The sequence below is a fragment of the Anarrhichthys ocellatus genome, unplaced genomic scaffold (genome assembly GCF_004355925.1).
Source record: "Anarrhichthys ocellatus isolate YVR2014 unplaced genomic scaffold, GSC_Weel_1.0 scaffold18, whole genome shotgun sequence".
Classification (NCBI taxonomy): Eukaryota; Metazoa; Chordata; class Actinopteri; order Perciformes; family Anarhichadidae; genus Anarrhichthys; species Anarrhichthys ocellatus.
The window spans coordinates 4,296,114-4,317,670 of NW_022280048.1; the positions used below are offsets into that span (position 1 = coordinate 4,296,114).

The 21,557-nt window shown below is 40.6% G+C and overlaps 2 protein-coding genes across 2 annotated transcripts; both read right to left on the minus strand.

Annotated features, from left to right (window-relative positions):
- Positions 1 to 493: 493 nt before the first annotated feature.
- On the minus strand, positions 494 to 5,334 carry pcolcea (procollagen C-endopeptidase enhancer a). The gene is made up of 9 exons (XM_031857266.1): positions 5,136 to 5,334; positions 2,981 to 3,089; positions 2,628 to 2,886; positions 2,050 to 2,174; positions 1,786 to 1,922; positions 1,355 to 1,683; positions 1,184 to 1,261; positions 935 to 1,105; positions 494 to 829 (listed from the first exon to the last, which is right to left on the minus strand). Exons 1-9 carry the CDS (start codon positions 5,222 to 5,224, stop codon positions 699 to 701), a joined length of 1,428 nt encoding a protein of 475 aa, XP_031713126.1. The 5' UTR covers positions 5,225 to 5,334; the 3' UTR covers positions 494 to 698.
- A 6,627-nt stretch (positions 5,335 to 11,961) lies between these two features.
- On the minus strand, positions 11,962 to 20,802 carry vamp2 (vesicle-associated membrane protein 2). The gene is made up of 5 exons (XM_031856971.1): positions 20,465 to 20,802; positions 15,573 to 15,672; positions 15,123 to 15,281; positions 14,837 to 14,888; positions 11,962 to 14,620 (listed from the first exon to the last, which is right to left on the minus strand). Coding segments are annotated over exons 1-5 (330 nt in total). The 5' UTR covers positions 20,467 to 20,802; the 3' UTR covers positions 11,962 to 14,603.
- Positions 20,803 to 21,557: the final 755 nt, after the last annotated feature.

A 21,557-nucleotide genomic window follows, 5' to 3' on the forward strand; every position in this document is an offset into this window, starting at 1 on the left:
CCGAGCAGGCAGATGTGGGTAATAGTATAGTATGTTTTTTAAATATTCATAGTATAGTGTGTCGAAAAAAGTCATGAAAAAGTTACAGTACAGTAAGATACCAAAGATACCAAATAAAGAGCAGCTTTGGAAGTAAGAGATCTTTTTTGGATTGAGATCTAGTAACACACTGTCAAAATAGGAGATTTTAAATGTTTTATTGTTCTCATTTTACCTCTGATGCAAAAAGATTCATTTATTAAAACTCAAGCAAACATTCTGGGATCATTAATCTCCATGTTAAGACTTGACACATTGATGGTAGACCACATGAGTAATGGTCAACTCATGTCAAAGGATTTTAAATCTAGACCTGCTTTTTGAAATAAAACTTGTAGGATTAGCAATAGTTTATTTTAAGTGCTAATACTCTTTAAATCCACTAGGTGGAGACAGAGATACAGTTGGAGAGAGTTTAAGCTGCAAAATGGTGAATAAGTATGCAGCCAAACCATTTGAAAGAGATATAAAACCTTTATTCATATACAAATTACAAACATTAGGTGTGGCAGATGTTTGAATAAAATTATTTTGAATCCTTTAAAATGGTGGATTAAACTGAAGTTATTTTTAATGGATCTGTATTTCACATTGTAATGTCTGGATTTTGTGTGTTTGATATGTCATCTGAATTTCCCAGCCTTTAAAGACGTGTGAGATTAACAGGGCTGGCTGTTGATATTCATTAATAATCTGCCATGTGGGGCTTTGTATGGAGCTGTGAATGCACCAGGTTCCAGGGTACCATGTCCGTCTTCATCCACTTGACCCATGATAATGTAATTGGCACCTATAGGAAAAGAAGAGGGACCAGAAAGAGTGATAAGTATATATATTTTTGAGTAAATAGAAATGCTGATAATCTGTGGCATATGTGTATGTAAATCCGAGATACCTTTGCGGAGCAACGGGCACTTCTTGCACTGTGACACCAGCTTAACAGACATGGTCTGTCCGACTTGCGTGATTGTTAGTCGACCTGCTTTGTAGGCCTTAATGAGGGAGACGCTGACATGAAGAGTACCTCGGGGCCCGGGGGCAAGAGAGGTCACCTTCCCGGTTATCACTGCAAAAAGGAGAGCTCAGTGAGAACACCGCATCGTATTAGTTACTTCTTGCATCATGTGAATGGTAGGAAACTCACCAAATTCACTGGCACAGAAGCTGGTCTTGATGGTTCCATCTCTTTTACAGGCTTTGGCACACAGAGGATTTTGAGGGACTAAAAACGCAAAGAATGCCACACAAATGAACATTAGATATACATCTTCCGCACATTGAAACACAAGCGTAGCGTGCACATAACTTCACCCACCAGGCCTCTTTCCATTTGGCCTTGTGACGGGCACCCTCCTGTCCTGGCCTGTGGTGCCCTGTCCACGGCCTCTCGTGGGTTTGACTGGTTTGGGTCTCATGGTGGGCGCAGGTTGCACATATTTGGCAGTGGGGGCCGGTGGCTTTATGGCGGCGGCAGGTTTGACTGCAGGTTTTGGGGGGATGGCCCTTGTACCGGCTCCTGAGTTGAATGGTGGTTTCTGAGAACCACGTGAGACGCTGGTATAGCGGGCGAGGAATCCATCAGATGTCACACTAAGGTCAGACACGAATTGGACTAGAAGCACGTTGCCACTGGTAATAATGGGCCTGGACAGGAGACAGGTAGAAGGTGGGGTGGAAAGTTAAGAGTGGTCAATTTAAAATAGCTTTGATGGCCAACTAACACCTTTATGGATCTCTGTCACTTACTGTGGGGCCTGATCGCCACAGTATCTTCCAATCAGCCGTGAATCATCTTTCTCCCCACCGTTAAAGAATGCCACATAGTCAAACCGACAATAGGTGTCAGCCTCTAGGACAAACTTGTCAAAGTTCACCTGAATTACCTGGTACCCAAACAGAAACAGAAATATGACTTTAAATGATCACTTAATAAACTGTTGTTTGCCATGTTTGGTGTGTGGAGACTGGAAAATAAAATGTTTTCGTGCTGGGAGTGGGTGTGCTGCCGACCATATCGGGCTCCACAGTGATGAGCCAGGAGCAGCTGGTCCCTGCAGGGTATTTCTTGTCAGGCCAGTTGGGCGTCATGACCTCACCCTGGCTTTTTGTCATCTTCCCCCCACAGAACTGCTGGTCTGAAACAAGTCGGGCACACTCCATGAAAACAATGAACGAAGATAACACAGACCACATACTAAGAAGTACGCAATGTACTGATTTTGTTAGGTAACTTTTTCATGATAACATTTTGACTTTTAAGTCAAAGTTCAAAGTTAAAGATCTTGCACAAATAAGAGCTGGTATTCTTAATATAGCTATTAAAATTCCCCAAGGCAAATTTATACATAAAGTTCAGGGGCAGGGCAGGAAACTTGGGGGGGCCTGTGCATATGCTGCCTAATTGTATCCCCCCCTTTTCTCCCCCTCATAGCATCAGTTTTTACATGTACAAGTAACCTGGCCTTTTCCCTCTTTATGATTTTTGGCCTTTTTATGATTTAATTTCAGCAGAGATTACAGAGATAACAGTAAATGTTACAGTTCATGGTTTGTATTAAATCTACTTTAAAAATAATGTGACAACATACCATCGACGTACGGTTTGGCTCCACTGAAATACGCCACGAACCCTCTGCCCTGCGTCTCTGCATCGGCCCCCATCTCTAGCATCATGGTGTTTGTGGTAGAAATAAGAGTACCGGGCCGGAAAGTTCCGCAAAAGCGGCCTAGTTTTTGCACCAAGTTGGAATTGCCGTTGTAAACATCCAGATAGTCGTAGCGGCATTGTGAGTCAGCCTCCAGGTCAAAAATGCGGAAAGAGAGCATGACCACATTTCCCTCTGGGACCTGGAAACCAGATAGATTGTAAATGAGTCAGACACCGAGACACTGAGTGAGGAAAGAGTCAGTATTAAGACATGCTACAGGGTCAGTGACTCACGGTGATACGCCAGGTACATTTGCTGTTGGGCTTGTAGAAGCTTGGGAACCCTTCGCTGCCAACAAAGCCTGAGTCTATGACCAGGTCACCTCCACAGTAGAACACAGGCCTGTGAAGAAGGAGACAGTAAGACAGTGGGGGACAGAATATCATGGACAGTACTAATGGTATTGTAGGTCTATGAGAAAATGGAATTGAATTAATGCTAGCCCAGTTACTCTCTGAAATTAGATGGCCTAAGTTCAAGAAATGAATAGGAAATGCTTCAGCTTCAGCTCTGTATGTTCAGATGAAGATGAGTTATTAACACAGACCCTTGTTTACTCATACTCATCAATCTCAAACATGAATACAACTTTGAAATATACAGTATGTGAGAAAGAAATCTGCATAATTAATTCATATTTTCTTTGCCAACATTAGATATTTTCACATCTAACAGCCATATTTTGCACTGCGAAAAATGAGTTAGCTCTGGCATTTCTGAACTGTCTCTGGATTCGTTAGAGTCTGTGCACTGTGTTCATTTACAGCAGCAGCTGTCTTAGTTATTTGAAAATAGCTTTTAGCATTAATGTCGCTATAGCTAACAGGAGCTAACTGGCTAAATTTGGCAGTGGTGGAGAGACGGGACAAGTGAGTTGTTAAAAGGTGAGGTGGTGGTGACAACAACACTGTCATGAAAAGTGGCATGAAATAAAACTTGACATGAGATGTAAATGTCATTGGAAAAAATGCCATAATGAAATCAAAACAGACATTGAAATTGAATTGAAAAATAATGAATTTGTACTGAAATAAAAAATGGTATAACAACGTATATAATGGTATGAAATTAAGAAAATAAATGATTAAATACCATTTTATAATAATGATCTAGTGAGAAACAATGAGCTCTCAGTGGAAGTTGCCAACTTCAAAACAAACATAACAAAGCTCCCTCCATGACCTTCTACATACTTAACCTTATTTTGAAATGCACCAAAAACCTTGTTAGCTGGTTAACGATAGTGGTTTCTGAATACTAACACTAAAACTGACGACTCAGAGTATAACTTAACACAATCCAATACTTCAAAGAAGTGGTCCCATTATGGATGGGAAAGATTCCTTTGAGTGCTTAACATTTCCATACCGTTTCACCACATATACTTTGACTATATTTAATCCAACCAATAAGCATCGGAATCCACATAGAGTGTTAAATTAAGTTATGCCACAGCTCATAACGTATGATTGTCGTAGTAATTAAAAAGTGTGAGTGAAATCCCTCTGGATGGGTGCCATGGTTTAAAATGTTAGGGGGGCTGCTGTTTAAAGTCGTAGAAACAAAGAAGATTTTTTCCAGTTATGGCTGACAAGTACATTTTACAGCTGGCAGACTATTTAACACTGTTACTGTGTTACTTTATGTAATATATTCTGTTGCTTTCCATACACTCACAGAGCTCACTGAATGTCAAAACTAAATTCACAGAATGGGAAATTTCAGGTTGTTGCCAGCTGGGATACCATAGACCCATTTATATACATGCCTGTTATGAATAAGTTGTCGTTTTGGGGCATTTTACAGTTTGTGGTGTGGAGACTTTTTGTTTTTAACTGAGAATATGATGTTTAAATGATTCACATAGGAAGGGACAAGAACATGAAGGGAGCAAGTAAGAAAAACATTTTTCAGCCATCCCCCACTCTGAAGAAGTAAAGCTACACTCAGAGGCAATGGAAAGAAAAACACAAACTACGATCTCACACAGCAGAACCCCAGCAAAGTCAGACGCTTGCTGATTGAAGCCAAGATGTCCAGAGTCAGAGCCAAGCTGTTCTGATTCGACCCCATGGGCAGACTCAAAAGCATTAACATCTGTGATGGCTCAGCCACTGCAGACTCGTGCCTCACATCATGAGCCAAAAACCAACGTGACAACTCTGTGCCCAATCAAACACGGAACTGGAAAGAATTTGCTTTCCAGAGACGGAAAAGAATTCAGTGTATTTTAGTCGTCAAGTTAGAGGCTCTTGTGAACTCAATTTGTTGATTTTTGTTTATACTAAGAATAGGCCCATCTAAAAAATCCCAAAAGCCACATATGTTAAGATTAGAATTGATTTCAAGCAGACACGTTTCTCAAAAATACTATGACATTGTCCTCACCTGGTGTAGTTGGTCTCCTGAGCCTTCGTCCATCCTAAACTCAGAGACAGGAACAAGAAGAGACCCCAGATGCAGTCCACATGTGTCATGATGCAGCGTGGACATAAAGCGAAGCAAACTGAAAAATGAGCTAGCAGGAGGCAGGAGGTGAAAGACGGGGGAGGCCGCTCGCCCAGGATGGGCGGAGAGAAGGAGTGAATGAATGAGTGGGAAGGAACCGGAGGGGGGAGAAAGTTCGAGAATGGATGAAGAGTCGGACAGAGATACTGAAAGGACAACAGCGGCGACAAAGAGCCATGAGGGGGGGATGGCGCGCGGTGGGAAGGGAGGGAGGTGAAGGCTCTAATTAGAGCCAGATGTTTCACCATAATAACCCTGGTTTCAATATAACAGAGGGGGCATCTAGGACAGAGGTTCAGAGGGAAGTAGTGTCAGAAGTTGTGGTTGAGGCTTTGCGGATCAATCTATTAACGTCCATCCTGAGTGTCTGGCTGGTTATTAGGGTGCACATGGTGTGTGCAGAGCCTGAGGCTCTGTGGGATGTAGCACTCAACTAGTAGGGCCATAAATCTTTACATTCCACAACAGCATTGGGAGACCTTTAATTTTCAAAACAGATTGTTTTCCTGATAGGGTGACCGTGGCTCACTGGCTTAAGAGGGTTGTCTGGTAACTGCAGCGTCAATGGTTCGATCCTTGAGTGCCACGTGTCGAAGTGTCCCTGAGCAAGACACTGAATCCCTGGCTCCCCGGGTGCCTGTCATTGGCAGCCCACTGCTCCCTATATACAGGGATGGGTCAAATGCAGAGGTCAAATTGTATGTGTATATGACAATAAAAAGGGTTTCTATTCTATTAACTTCAGCCATCTATAGCATAAACAAAAACACATACAGGATCCAAAAGGAGCCCAAAAAGGATTTAGACAAACAAGTATCATAAAACTAATGATCGCTTTCCTCTTACCGTATTTCCCTAAGCCCCAGGGGCTCCTTTGGCTCCAAAGCCTCTGAGCCAGAGAGTGTTTATATGCCCCCGCAATCCACCAAGGCAAGGATAACACTCTAGAGGGGGGAGTGTTCTTTCACTATTAAGATTCACTGAAGAGCAAACCCTTTAGCCTACATTACTGAGGCCTGTGGAGGGGATGGTGTTTCAATAATGCTACCAAATCAGCCACTTTTACAGACTACAGAGCTGCAACACCTTGATCAAAGTCTGGAGCAGTCAGGATGGTCAGCTCATTAAAACACAAAGCAGAGTTTGTACAGAGAGGTTGTGTCTCAAAGTGCATGTGGCAGCCAGCATTATGACTTTTTTCACTTTGAGAATGAACTGCTCATAGTGAGCAGGAGACTTGAGCAGTCCTTAGTCCTGCTGCGCTGTGTTTGTGTCGACCCAGAGTCCTGATAAGAGGCAGCAGAAGCAGGAATGCACTGACGTGCTGAGTCTGCTGCGGGGCGGACAGCGTCTGAGCGTGCACAACTGTGCGGCCGCTGCCATTATGTGTGGGAGTAACAGTGACCTTTACACTTAGCGAGAATCCAAGCCACGGGTGTATAGTTTCTGCAATAATTCCTGATGAACCCTTCGAGTTGGACGTGCATTCCTTCTGGAGAGTCACAGGGAATAGCAGTGGGGGAGTAGATGAGTAGTTGTGAGGAGGGGGGGGAGACGATGGGTAACGAGAGGAGGGGTTGGAGAAACCAGAGAAATGGAACAATAAACTTCAAACGACCAGACTGAGTGAAAAGTTGTTTTTGGGTGCATTCTGGAGTTAGGTCATGTTCATGCCTCCCGAAACCAACAGACGACTGTATTATTGTTATTACTCTCCTATTATGTCAAAGATAATCTCTCAGATTCATAAAAAAAACACTATACAATGCGACACTGTGCTTGAGAGGTGGAAAAACAAAATGAAAACGAATGCGTGCAGTTGTGCTAGTCCATTTGGGAAGGTGGCGGACCGAAACAGCTGATTAGCAATCGCAGACCCGTCTGTTGTCTGTAATTGTGGCTCCTTGCAAATTTACTCTCCGTTTAAAAAAAGACAAGTCTTTCCATTTCCCAGTGAAGTGCACTTGGCCAAAGTTCATGTGACCTCAGCAATAAAAAGAAATACATGCACGGAGATGAAGATTTGATGAGAAATGATGTCCGTGGTGATAATCTGAGACATCCATCAAGAGCATTACAGATGGAGCCAAGCACTAGACGACCGACTGTAAGTATGAAACATCAACATTTGTCATCAGCTTCTGACAGTTGTCTCAAAGAGCTCATGTACTACTACACTTCATTGTGCACTCCGTGAGATCGTGTGATATTGTGTGCTCAGTGTGAGGACAATGTGCTGAAAAGATCATAGCACCTCATTTGGCATGAAAACAGGGTGTTGCATTGAAGTGCGTATAATAGGGACCCTGAAACACGCTGTAGATGCATCCGTCTAATAACAGCTAAAATAAAGCGTACAGTATCACACTTAAAGCTGTGAGCCTTCCTTCACTTTTCACGGCAAAATGCTCAGGAGACACATCACTATTTGACAGTAAGTGCATGGATGGTAATGACAATAGCATAGCTAGGAAAGTAAAACCCTTTCACAGTGGAAACAGCAATAGACACAAATATGCAGCGTTTAAAAAAAAAATGAAAAGCATAGTGGAAATTTAGCACATCATCATAGTCATGTGTGACTTGTTAACTATAAGGATGACTAATGGGCCAAAATAAAATTGTGGTCAAAGAAAAGGAATTGTTTTTGCAGTGATGTACTTTTACTTGCAAATACATAGAAAACAGGTCTGTGCATAAAGTTGTCCCCGCTCTTTTTACTGCATGCTCAATATAATTAGTGTATAATACCAACTAAACTATAATCTCAATTGGGTATTGGGGTATGTGTTGAAACAAAAAGTAAACATTCCGGCTTTCCACACTGCAGCCCTTTCTATTCACTTTTCATCTTCAGCACAACCCTACAGTGCTGACAATGATGGGTTATCATGTGCTATACTGGATAAATACCTTTCTAACACAAGAATTTGATCCACCAATCAATAATGTTTATATGTAGTGATGTTATGGGATGTAGACGTTAGGTGACATACATTTATGATGAATTCGCAGACATCTTTCCCTCCACATACATTTGTAGAGTGGGTTCATAACATGTACATGGTGACACCTGGTGGTGAAGACTTGAAACTACAGCTTGGGTGGCGAAGCTGCTGTATCCGGTATCATTTCTCGTGGAGCTTAATTATTTAGCATGAATAAACCTAATTCCTCTTCACAAATAGTTATTCCAACTTAATAGCGATGTGATACAATTAGCTTATTAGGCTTCGGCTAATGTAGTAGCACGGCGTGCAGCTTAGCCTCGCGTTATGTGGACCGACAAGTCAGTTAGCCGGGGGCAGGGAGAGAGTATTTTGCTTTGACCAAGCAAGTGAAGAAAGAAACCGAGTGAAATGCCAGCGATGCAATGTGTCAGCTGTCCTCTAAATCCATGCCCTTCACCGAGCTCCAAAAACCCCGCAAACAGTGCACTAAACGAAGCACTCCTTACCGTGTTGTTTACTAGCATTTTGAAGAGCTAGCAAAACACGTCCGGGAGTTTATGCGGTGTATATGAAACGTATGAACTAAAGATGTAGCGAAATAAGAGCAGGAGACATATGATATGTATCAGGCGTAGGATGCAACATATTACTGAGCTATGGAGGCGACCATTGCCTGCAGTCTATGGTAGTACTTCAAAATAAAAGTCGCCGGAAGTGACTCTCACTGGTGGCTCGTATTTCTAACAGACTAGTAACCACAGCCAGTGACTGGAGCTTTTTTTCTGCTGCTACTGCACGTGACTTCTCTACCACGGCCTCCATTAGCCTACTAGTATTAGACTAACGGTGGAATGAACCAGCACTGCTCCATCGTTCTGCATGGAGTGAAATGTTTGGCTGACACCTATCACTGAACTATTTAATGTTAATATAGCCTACTGCATGAGCCATGACAGAGGTTTAATACTTTTGCAAATCCTGCATGCACATATTGTTGGCATACACCATTCAATAATGTGAATGCTTCATAGATTGCAATACATTAGTTTAATTGTTTTAACATCTTCCAACACATATGGTACTTCATACTCTTTGGGAGAGGGGATTATAGGGTTGTCTGCAGATAGGTGGGACTGAGCACCACTTGTGTGCAGGCATGTCTAGACCTAAAGTGGTAGGCCTATGAGTGTGTTGGATGGAGGCAGGATGTGAAGGGCAGCCACTGTAGAAACAGGACTGCCTGAAGTGACTGTAAATGCAGAAATATGCCCTTTTATGGCTCCAGGTCTCCATGTATTTTTTAAACACACACGTAATTAGTATAAATTAAAGCAAGAGGTCTATCTTTGTATTGATAATAAATGTATGCTTATTGACACAGGTCAGATAAGGTCCCAGAATTGCAGTCAAAATTGCATCTGCCCATTGTTGCACACCCACAAAGCACGTGAAGCACACACAAAAGTACAAGTTGTCATAGGTACTGTTTTTCCAATATACATATATTTCATGATGTTCATCAATATAATAAGACATTGATAGATTTACACTACAATTATTTTATGTACTTCAGTTTTTCATTCAGTCTCCTTTTCTTTACATCTTTAGTTTCTAATCCCATACCAAATGACAGCACAATAAATCTATCAATAAGAAGGAACAAAAGTAAGATAAAACTGAACACATTGCCCACGATCCTCCAGTCTTGTCCCTCCTGTAAGGCCAGATGGCCAGGGGCAATATGGGCCTTCATCCCTGAAACCCCAGTTCCAAAGAGAAATCAAAATATTTCCTAAAAAATAAACAGATTTAAACAAAAAATATATCTTGTAGATACAAACGGGAATCTGATGTAAACTGTAGAATCATTCTAAGCATTCTGGACAATTGAAGGTAAAAATACTTTTTTTCCCCATTAACTTCCCATTTTCTTTACCGTTACCCATCAGTGCTTACATATAAACAATTCAGTGACATCTGGAGTTATTACTAAATTGATGCAAAAGAAAAACACAATATTTGGTCCGAAAATAAAACATATATTAAGTAGAATATTGTACTATTATAACCATCCAGTAAACATTCAGAGACTCAAAAGGTTCCCTCCTTTTGCTGCATTCATACCATTTGGGGTCGACGGTAAACGTTGGGGAACATTTCTCCTGCTCTGCATATATCACATGACGCTTTGTTGAAAGATTGGATCTTCATTTGATCTCTTTCTTTCTGCTTATTTCCTTCCAAGTTTGAATCACAAGTTATATTTCAAACCTGGAAGAGGGTCTGAACCCTTTTTTCCGTGATGGCAACTTGCATTTTGGATCACCCCCCAAATGACCTGAACACAGCGTTTAAGTTGAGATCGCTGAACGATTCTTGAGGTTGACATAAGACAATATTCTCCACCGAATCATGTTCCCATCCCACCAAAATCAATGAATCACAAAAGAAAAAGTGCCACTGTGTTAAAATATATACGCACTTCGTTTTACACAGACAGTAAAGCAACGGAAAAAAAGGGAGCACTCACTTAATTTTCACCATTGTGATCAAATTGGTTGAGCACTCACAACGGATTTATGGATTACGGATTGATGGATAACACAGAAGTCCTACCCCAATCAGTAGTGCTATTTCACGTCATCCCACTGTGTGGTTAACTCCTGCAGGATGGCTCTAAGGACCACATTTGTAACCCTTTAATGATTTTCTATTGCCAAAAACCCAATTTTATACTTTGCTTATATAGTTTTGTCCTCATATATAACTTGGTAAATTGCTAATACCTTAAACCTGAGGATATAGGACCCCCCTACCCCCCAAAACACCCCCATGTTACAACACCGAACAATGCAGATTTTTATAAAGTTTTTCACGGTTATTTTTGATAGCATATAGTTAGTTTATATGTCTTTTCATTTTAGAACTTGGCAGCACTATGGAGACAAAAAAGAAGAGTTGTGCTATTATTAGTTATAGGATCATGTGTCTTAAAACTTGTTTTCGATTAAAGAGGCCCTTCGGACCTAGATGCGCCTGGTGGGGCAGGCTGTATTTGCAATTTTGAAGTATGCGGCCCTCATGTTTTGGTTTAACTTGCATATGTTAGAATGGCACACTCACAAGCCAAACTGACACACCATATGAACAGTGTGCAATAGTTAAAAGGTCCCGTCATCTGTGGATAAATAGGGTAAGGGTATTTAAAACAGACTTGGATAGTTTGGATAACCTGTTTCTCTCCGCTTGTTTTTGATGGCAATTGGCAGCGTAAGCATGGAAATCTGGTCTTTGGTAATCTTCTGCAGTTTACTTTTGCTCTGTTTGGAAGAAAACATGGGAAGGGGAGGAGGGGGTTTGTTAAGGTTCGGGTCCTTCCTTATTAGAACTGGCCGGCAGATCTGTAACCTGTCTGCTTGTGTACTTCAGTGGTCAAGGAAACAACGTGCCCTCACTCTGAGATTTAAGCGGCCTAATCTGTCGGGATAAACTGGGGATATTCCCGAGACAGAGCTATTCTAACACATACACACACACACACACACACAACACATTGATGCACCTGCGCTGACACAGAAACACACACACATACACACACACACACACACACACACACACACAACACATTGATGCACCTGCGCTGACACAGAAACACACACACACATACACATACACACACACACACACTGTAGGATTCTGAATCAGTGGGTTGAGCAAAGGGGACAGGTTGGTTTACTCAGCTGGTGGGGGAGATAAAAAGTCATGTTGAAAAGAGACAAGGCTACTAAGGCTTTACACACACTTGTTTTAAAATATTGTTGGTGGCTTCGTGATCTTTATCTTTCCAGCCTACTATAAGAATATTTTATACATTTTAGTTTAGTTAAATTGCTTCCTGTTCAGCATTTATTAATGCAGACTTGCACAAGCAAAAACTCTGTAAATAAAGATCTTCCTTAGGTGAAAGTAAAATAGTCTCAAATCAAGGAAATTTAACTTTAGGTTGATGTCATCTCATGTTCATGTGTACAAGGCCTTAGTTTAACTGAGCACTAAAGAACAAACAAGTGCATCGTATTGCCCTGCTCTTCCTGCTCATAAAGTAGCCACAAGTAGTATACACAGGTTAAGATGCCAGACACATGTAAAAGAATGTTTTAAGACCAAACCAGCTTGGGCACCAATGAAAGAAATCTGCAATAAGAACAGAAGCCTCTCCCTTGTTGCTTGGCAGTGTATAACGCACAGAGCTGAATTACAAAAAACACAGCAGACTGAGGTAAAGAGGAGCTTACTGCTGTTGGCAGCAAATAGTACTGATTGCACACTTCCTCTCTACCTGTCTGTTTCACACAAAAATATACTATAATAAAAATAGAATCTATTATATTTAAAAAAGAAAAAAAGGCCTTAACTATAGGGAGAAACACTGAGACAGAACCACTGCGCTGGCAAAGACACTCTTCTTCGGAGTGCTACTATTCTTGAATAATTGCTTGTCGCTAACCTTTGACAGTACATTTCTGAGCCGATACCCCAAAGTTGCTGACCAAAAACTCAACTGTGAATTTGACATTATCCTCATTAGCCTCTGTCCCTGTTCCTGGATTTGCAAATAAGGCTGAATTATCTCTTTTCTTTATATGTGCTCTTCGTGTGGAGAGGTTTTGCTGCATGAGGATCTCCTTTGGACAGGCTATTTACCAGCCAGACAGCGCCATCAAAAACAAGGTTGTTTGTGCATTTTAAACAGATTCCTTTTCTGCAGTCAGCCACTCCCCCCTGCACAGACTAAAAGTGTGAGGGCGGATTTGACTGGAAATATTCTACGGTAACTAATAGAAGTGACTGGAGACTAAGGCTTTTTAGTGGCCATGTAAGTAACAGGCCAGTAAGAATTAACCGTTGCTTTATGGAAATGTATCAATTTATGCAACGGCCCCATTTTATGCATTAGAATTGGTTTTTTTAAGCCCCTATCCACAGTTTGACATTAATGACATCTCCACAGTATACTGTAGCCTACGTGTAATGTTAAAATAACATCACCCATATTACAAAAGAAAATCATTTGGACAGATTGAAAGTCTAATTCTGTCTATCCAAAACGTACCCTTACAGCTATTAACTATTTTTTTCTCCTATGGTTTGTATGACCGACGTTTTCGACACAAGTTTCATTTTTTTTTTTTCCTTAAAGATACTTACACTTATATGTGCTACGGTAAGACCATTTGCACTAGACTGCAATGAAGGAATGTTTTCGAAATAAGACACTACGTAATATTTAAATAAAAAAAGAAACATCTACAGACATTGGTCCGACTGTACTATGGCAGTTTTAGAAATGATCAGAAGAAATTGAGGTGTTCAAGCATGCTGACAGACGGAAGTGTTGGGGCGTTAAAGATGAACGTTATTAGACGAGTGAAATGGAGAAAGAGAAACGAAACGGATACTGGGAGGATCGGATGAAGAGGGCTGGAAAATGATGGTTACTAGGAATTAGTTTAACAATTCATGCATTATTTGTATGTTTGATCAGTATGAGTGAGCATTAGCTCTTCTTAGAAAGCCAGCAAAGAAGCTAAGACTTGAATTCCGTGATGACATCAAGTTATAGAAATTTGGAGCTGAGGTAAGAGTAACCTGGGGCATTCTCAGGGGCAGTTTTGTGTGTGTATTAGCTCAAATGTGTGTAACTTGATGTTATCTCTTTAGTACAAGTTTTAGTTCTCTGGCTTATTTTGTACTTTCTTATTGGACACAAGTAGCACAGATGAACCTCAAAAAGTCTTTCCGTAGTGAAATGGAGACGAACTCCATTTTGCAAAAATACATCGAAAAGAGAGAGTAAGCAGGGAGACAGACCGATGATGAAAACATGCAAGATACACACTTTGATTAATAGGCAGTAGTTAACGCTGAAGCATACTTAAAATTAATACAAAAAATTAAAAAATACAAAATGCACACACACACACACACACACACACGCACATACACACACACCTACAAAACAGTATATATCAGAATAAAACTCTACAAAGAACTATATATATATCAATTATGTAACAATTATCGCCAAACGTTGCTTCCTTTTCTGTTGTTGCATCGTCACAAGTGTTTGGTTCTCAGTATGGCAGGTTAGAAAAGCCAAGAGTACCCAGAAAGGAAACAGGGCCACACACTCACAGGACAAATATTGACAGGGGTCCAGAGGCGAGGTGGTGGATGTGGGGGAGCCATGGGGCCCTGAAGGTTTAGGGGTGTTATATATCGAGGCTAATCGGGAGATATATATAATAAATGACTTATCGTGGTTAATTTTGTAATCAATTGGAGGGTTTTTCTTCTGTAGCGAGGAAGGATTAGACTGGGGTAGGAGCAACTCTTCTTAGGTGCTGAAGTACACTGTAAAAAAGAAATGAAATGAAAGTCTTATTCATTATAATGCCCAAGTTATCAAACCAACATTTGCTGACAACAAGGTCAATCTTCATTCAGGGACATGCCTTATATTATACAGTATATATATGTGTATAATTAGACAAACTGTTTTAGCGTTGACTAAGTCCATTGAGACAACAATGAGAAATCTATGTGCACAAATGTGAGAAGGATTCTTACCAATAATGACGATGAGGATAATCACGCATATCACACCCATTATAATCATCATCTGTAGTCAGTGAATTTTCAGAAAGAAAGTCATCAGAAAAGCAGTCAAATTTGTAATTATTTTTCATTTGTTAAACCAAATTCTTAAAAGTGCAAAAATCACACCATCATTTCATCTGCTTCTGTCTGTATTGTTATTGGTGTTATTTTTCATTTGTTCGTAAACAGGGAGGTTTAAGGCTGCCTTCATGCACAGGTATTTGCTATTCAAGTCAGCACGTCTGCATGTCCTCACCTTGGCATTCTTCCACCAGTATTTATTCTTCAGTTTTGCAGCGCTGGTCTCAAACTGAGAGGCTCCAGCCTGCAGGGCGTCAGCCCTATCGTCCAGTTCTGACAGCTTCTGATCACGCTCCAGAACCTTATCCACGTTTACACGCATGATATCCACCACCTGAGGAAAGACACGCAGAGAGCCATGTAGTGCAATCAGCTATCAAGACAGAATGGCTGTTGGATAAGGATTATGTTTGAAAGTCATTTTTTTCATTTCAAATCACGGTTTTAATCTTTATATGAAGCTCAAACCCAGCCCTAACAATGATTTGTGTTTTTCCCACTTCAAATTTGCAAGCAGAGAAGATTGAGTTACCAGTACGTGACCAATGAATTATGCTAAAACCGTAAATGTCTACGTCTGAGCCCGACAGCATGACTCTGGCTTTGCAGAGAAGCTAGTGCTCACCTCATCCACTTGTGCCTGTGTCTGCTGCAGACGACGGTTGCTGGTGAGGTTGGGGGGCTGATTCCCTCCATCTGCTCCAGGGGCTCCAGCTGGGGCAGACCTAGTGATACAAAAAAAAATACAAATATTTGATTGTTATGCAAAGCAAACTCATTTAGAAAAAAGTTAAGAAAGCCTTGAAAATACAATAGTAACAACAACAACAAAAACTTCATGACAGAACCATTCTATCTAATACAAAATACACATATTAAAAACATCACAGAGTTTATTTTTCAAGAATGAGTAATGCTTCCATTTGCAAAGGAATTGTACAAAAGGACAGTAGTTTGGCTCAAATATAAATAGTTCAAGAAGTAAAGGAATACGAATGCTATCAGACATTACATTACACCATGTCTAATGGTCTAACTGCAGGAAAATTATTAGAAATTCATAAAAATGGTTGCAATGTTTAAGTAAGTGTCTGCCTGTCTCAGTTAAAGGTTTACTTTAAACTCCTAAAATGTTATGCTCATAAAGTGCTCAAATTGAATGTAGATTAAATAAGCCATATAAATAACATCGTATGATCATTAAAGATGTGCACCTTGTTCCACTCATGCTCAGGGCTGGGCGATAATTCAAAATGATATGATACGTTGTCTAAAGTGATAATAACTCTTACTAGTTCAAATTCCCCAGAAAATCTGATCATTTTGCACTAATGTTAAATTAAAAAATACTCACTTTTCATTTGTCAAGTATTTAATTCACACAGGAGTACACAAAACCAAGTGGTTACCAGAAAACATGCTATATTATGATTATATATATATATATATATATATATATATATATATGCCCCTTTAGTTTATATCTGTAATCATACACTTCTTAGGAAGGGGGTGAAACAAAGAAGACAAATATCTAATGTGGGATGCTAACAAATGTATTGTTTGGGGGACCGTTTGTTGTTTTTAACTCACTCAGTATATTTACTCACAGATTGTGGAGTTCTGCTGTGGATTGAACACTGCTTAGAGCTAACAGATAGTGCAACGTCATGGAGACACTACTAGTACTCTGCTGTGTATCAGAAGAAATGAAAGATGCACCTTTTTATGAATGGTATTGAGATTCAAGCTGGAATCAGATTTAACTTGTAGGATGTGGAAGATTTACTGTGTTCCAAAAATGGATATTCCCATATGGTAGCGCTGGAGAGTACTTGTACCTCTGCTCTTTGCAGCAGGAGAAACACCCGAAATGTTAAAAGTATATATGGTAATTTACGAATGTTAATCTAATATTTCAACCAAAACAAAATCACTAATCCCATTCCATCTAGTTCCTGCTGTCTTAAATGTTACATGACACATGAACAAAAACCTACGTTGAGTGGACAGCTTTAGGGTACACAGAAAAAACTACAGACTAACTCTATATCTCATGCAGGCACATCATCCGATCAGAAACATAGAGCACATAATCATGTAACAGCTGAGCCACAACCTACAGAAATAAACAGAATTGGCCGAATTTCCAAATATGTCAGATTCACCAAATATGCATTATTCTCTTTATTCTAAAGGCTATTCTTTTATAACATAAAAAAGAAATGATGAATGCTGTCTAAATGTAAGTATAAAGATTCCCTTTAAGAGAAAATCTAAGCCTGCATGTCTTCATTGAAATGCAGAATGGACAGCAGGCACAACAACCACACAAATCCAAAACAGTACGATTGATTAACCATAAATATAAAAGGAACAACAAGCCTGTCTGACATGATATTAAATGAGATATGATTCTCTCAACCAACTAATATCAGTTTACCTTTCATAATAAGATGGGCCCATATATCTATTAAAAGTCTTAACATAGTCTAAACATTCAATCTTAAACATTCTGCAACTTAACATAGCAGCAGATACATTTTTTAAAAAGCAAACGAGAAATGCTTCAAGAGGCTTAAAATACTTAAATATTGCATATAGTGTTGAGTAGCACAGCATGCTTTATTGCTATCTATAAATGGAGAGACTCAATCAATACAATTACACAGACAAACTGCCTCTAAATTTAGAGTGTGGCATTGACTAAAGGCTGTCGTATCTTCTGACAAAGTTAGCTGAGTTGTTAGCTGCTCTGGCGGTGTGAGAAAAGACTCTGTATAAAGGTCACCTCTACACACTCACACATTACTAATCCTCCAAGAAATCCTTTTGAATAGTTGGCCCGACCCTGTCAGCTGCCAACCAGCCCTAATAGACACTGACAATATAAACCCCCCCCCCCCCCCCGAGGCTACCTGTGATATATACAGTATAATGGTGAATTATTATTACGCCTTCCTTTCATACAAATAACATATTGTTTCATTTCTTGAGACCAGAGTGATTATCACTCTACAGCAGCATGTTCACAAATCAAAAGATGTGTTGAGTAAAGAGTTGTCCACATGCCTAATATTAAACACTATAACTAACTAATGTAATATATCTATGTCATCACTGTATGCTCCTTTTCAACTTGCCAGCACGAGTATCACCACAGAGGTGGAATGTGTGCTGAGGTTCACGCCATCATCACCAACCGGGAAGAGTTGCTAGTGCAGCCGCACGATTTCTCATCAGCCGCCACATCCTGTTTGAGGGGCAAACTGGACGCTCCGCACACAGGTGGGGTGACTGTTTCTAATGGGCCCCTTTGGTGCAACAATCTTCATTTTTAATTCAAAATGGTGAACTGAATCTGCCCCACTGATTATGCCACATGGGGTAGTAATATCATCACCTGTCTACTGATAGATGTATTAGTTTCAGTGATACAGTCAAGAGATATTTGTGGTGGATGTAACACAGCATCTCACTTGTCTCAAAGTGTCAAAAAAGACACTGTTGTATGAGGTGGTAACTGGATAAAGAGAGCACATACTTCAGCTTCACCCTATTTCAAGACAATAATGAGGGGTAAAAAACAACAGAAAAGAAATAAACAGGAATTCTCTTTTCAAAAAAACATCACAAACAGAAAAAAAGCCCTTTGATCTGTTAAAGGCAACTAACCTAACACGCTGGATCTACAGTCCACCGATAATGTCAGATTTGCAATGAAAGCGCAATATATTCAACCCTCTTTAAAGACACATAGAATAATAAAAAATAGTCATGTGGTTTCCAAAGAGGGCTCCTGTGACATTGAGGGTTCTGTGCAAGCTTTTCAGGGGTCCCTGATGAAATGAGGAATCATATAAACACTTATTATTTCACACCCTATATATCCTAAAAGTATAGATATGATACCAATACCATTTTACATTTGATTTAAACTAACTACTAGGCTACTACTTCATTTAGCTTTATTTTATTTCTGGTTTTTTTTTTGGGTCACTGTCATGAAAAAGCACACTGACTGACTTTGAGCACTGGAGAGCGACATTTCAGCACTGGACAGCGCCACAGCAACCCAGACCACGAAAACCGGTCAGATCCCATTCTCACTACCCCATTCTGTTTGATGCTCCTGGACTGGAGCCCGACCCACAGCGCTCACTGGTTTCCGTTTTTCTTTTTTTCTTTTTTACCGTATACACAGACACACCAGGCCTGCATAACGTCCTGTAGGACATCACGTTCCACGACGAGCACGACTGGGGGCCTGTAAATACAGTGGAAGCCTACACCGCACATCGAGGGCGGGGAGGTTCCTTGTGGAGGGGGGAAGGATGGATTCCAAGCACTTGTATGAACAATTGTCACCAAATGTTGGTGACAAATGTAACTTACAGCGCATAGAAGGATTGTTAACAAACGCGTCGACACGGTTCAATGACATGTCGTGCGTCGGCACCAGTGTTAAACTGCTTGCTATGCAAAAAAGAAAACGAAAACGAAAAGAAAAACCCGACAGACGAGGTTGTCACGGCTATCTTTACTTAGCCTACGCTTTATATGTTATATCATGTGCAGTCGAAAACAGAGAGGGGACAAATAAGGCTTAGGAAGGGAGATGTGTCCGTTAAGTCCAAAACAGCCTGAAATATGATGAGATATATGACTGTCCGCCCTCGCACGACAATCGACGACATACAGTTGGAGGCTAGGCTATCCCCCCCACCCCCCCCCCCCCCCCCGCTGTGGGTTGCAAATATCACGTCAACTAGGCCTAAGCCTACTTCAGAGCTAATAATACCATCGTCTATATAAAGGTCCGTGGAGTATTCGTCGAATAATGTCGACGCGTTACATGTTCAACATTGTGTCCTTGCTTGTAAGCTTCACCGTCACCTGTGGTTCAGCGACACACACACAACGAAGGACTGTAAACGTTCACAAAGGACAACAACAAAAAGGCTTTATTGTGCGTGATGTTTTTCTTCGTGTGGTTTTAATTAGCCTGTGGGGTTATCGCACACAGACGGTGTCCTTTACATAAAATCCAAACCAGTCCAAACTGGAAAAAGATGCGTGCGTGCTGGCTCCGGTGGAAAAAAAGCTCCAGACGACTAAATAAAAGAAGGCACGCGACAAACACGGGGCTCATTTACCGTGTAAACGCAAAAAAAAAATAAATAAAAAAAATAAGGCTAATAATGTGTTTAAAGCCGATACACCCTCCATCTGCTCCAAGGTTAGGCCGACGCGTTAGCCTCTCCACACACACACGATCGGATGATATAAAATGAATAAAAGCTGTCAAATTAAATTCAACAGCAGAAAATATTAATGATATACCGACTAACGTGACTCCAGTGAAATAACCTGAGTATTTGATGGCAAAGACGCACAAGAGACCATCCAGACACCATTAATCCCGGGTAGCCTGCCAACACCAGTCGTGAGGACGAAATTGGAATTCATAAATTAATTAGGGTTTAAAATAAGAGCTTTAAACGATGATGTACTCACATTTTCCTGGTTGTGTTGGCTGGACAGCTGTGCTGAAATCCGGACTGGAAATGTTAGCGCGGACTAAGTGGCTGGCAGATGGATGTGGATTGCCTTCTGCGCTCCTCTCTACCCTCTGGCACCCTTTGGTTGGTTATCGTGGCGTTTCCCTGCCTATATAGCCGAGGAGGAGCACTGGCTTTGTATCTGCCACAGAGATATGTTTCCCCCTTCGCTACAAAACAACTCTTCCCTCTCTTCCTATTTCTACGGAGATGCGGCACCTGCAGGCTGAACTGGAGCCCGGCGCTGTCAGGGTCCGTGTAGTAATGAAGGTGTAATAAACAGCCGCCCGGATTAAGGTGGACAAAGATGGCCCGGTGACGTCAATCGAGGCGAGTTTCATGTTGAAATGGGTGACCGGAGACTTCAAAATAACAGCGTTTTATCGGCCGGGACAGCGCTGATTTGAACGTATGGGCGCTGTTATTGGGACTCTGCGCACATTTTCTTTACACACATTACATGTCATGATCGTGCTTTGGGTTTAAAGCTTTAGTAAAGGAGCTTATTTTGACTGCACGTCTGTGTGTCAACAAAATGGCGTTCCTCGAAAGGGGGTGTGGCGAGTTTGGCAGTCGGTGTTTGATTATCTGTCATAGTAAATATGGAGAGGGATCTAGTGGGAACGAAACCCACCTGACAGCATTTTGACTTTTGTTTGAAGAACAAGGTTTTATTATTATTTCAGGCGGCATTGCATTCAGTTAGCTGCTGGTAATTATGATGTAAATCATGTGAGGATAGAGTCTCTTAAGGTCATGGGGACTCTTCCTGCTCCATGGAACCCAAGAATAAATGTACGGTTTCCCCCCTAATTAGATGAATAATAGCCTATATACTAACTTTTTGTATTGAAAAGTTAATTTTTTAAAAATGTGTATATATGATGGCCCATAATATATTTTTAGTTTTCTTTGTAAACAGGTAAATAAGCCAATAAGGAAATACATACAAATGTTTCTTCATTTGATAGTGTGAATTCAATTTCCATTAAATTAAATTGTTTTTTCTGTGATGTTAGTGGTCCTGAACATTTTATCTTCATAGGCAA

Bases quoted from the DNA above. Each gene is read 5' to 3' on its own strand.
- pcolcea (XM_031857266.1), bottom strand. From the start codon at position 5,224: ATGACACATGTGGACTGCATCTGGGGTCTCTTCTTGTTCCTGTCTCTG. The intron at 2,887-2,980 runs GTGAGTCACTGA...TCTGGTTTCCAG, and splicing joins AATGTACCTGGCGTATCACC to GTCCCAGAGGGAAATGTGGT. The intron at 1,262-1,354 runs GTGGGTGAAGTT...TTGCGTTTTTAG, and splicing joins GCCAAATGGAAAGAGGCCTG to TCCCTCAAAATCCTCTGTGT.
- vamp2 (XM_031856971.1), bottom strand. The intron at 15,282-15,572 runs GTGAGCACTAGC...GTCTTTCCTCAG, and splicing joins CACAGGCACAAGTGGATGAG to GTGGTGGATATCATGCGTGT. The intron at 14,889-15,122 runs GTGAGGACATGC...CACTGACTACAG, and splicing joins ACTGGTGGAAGAATGCCAAG to ATGATGATTATAATGGGTGT.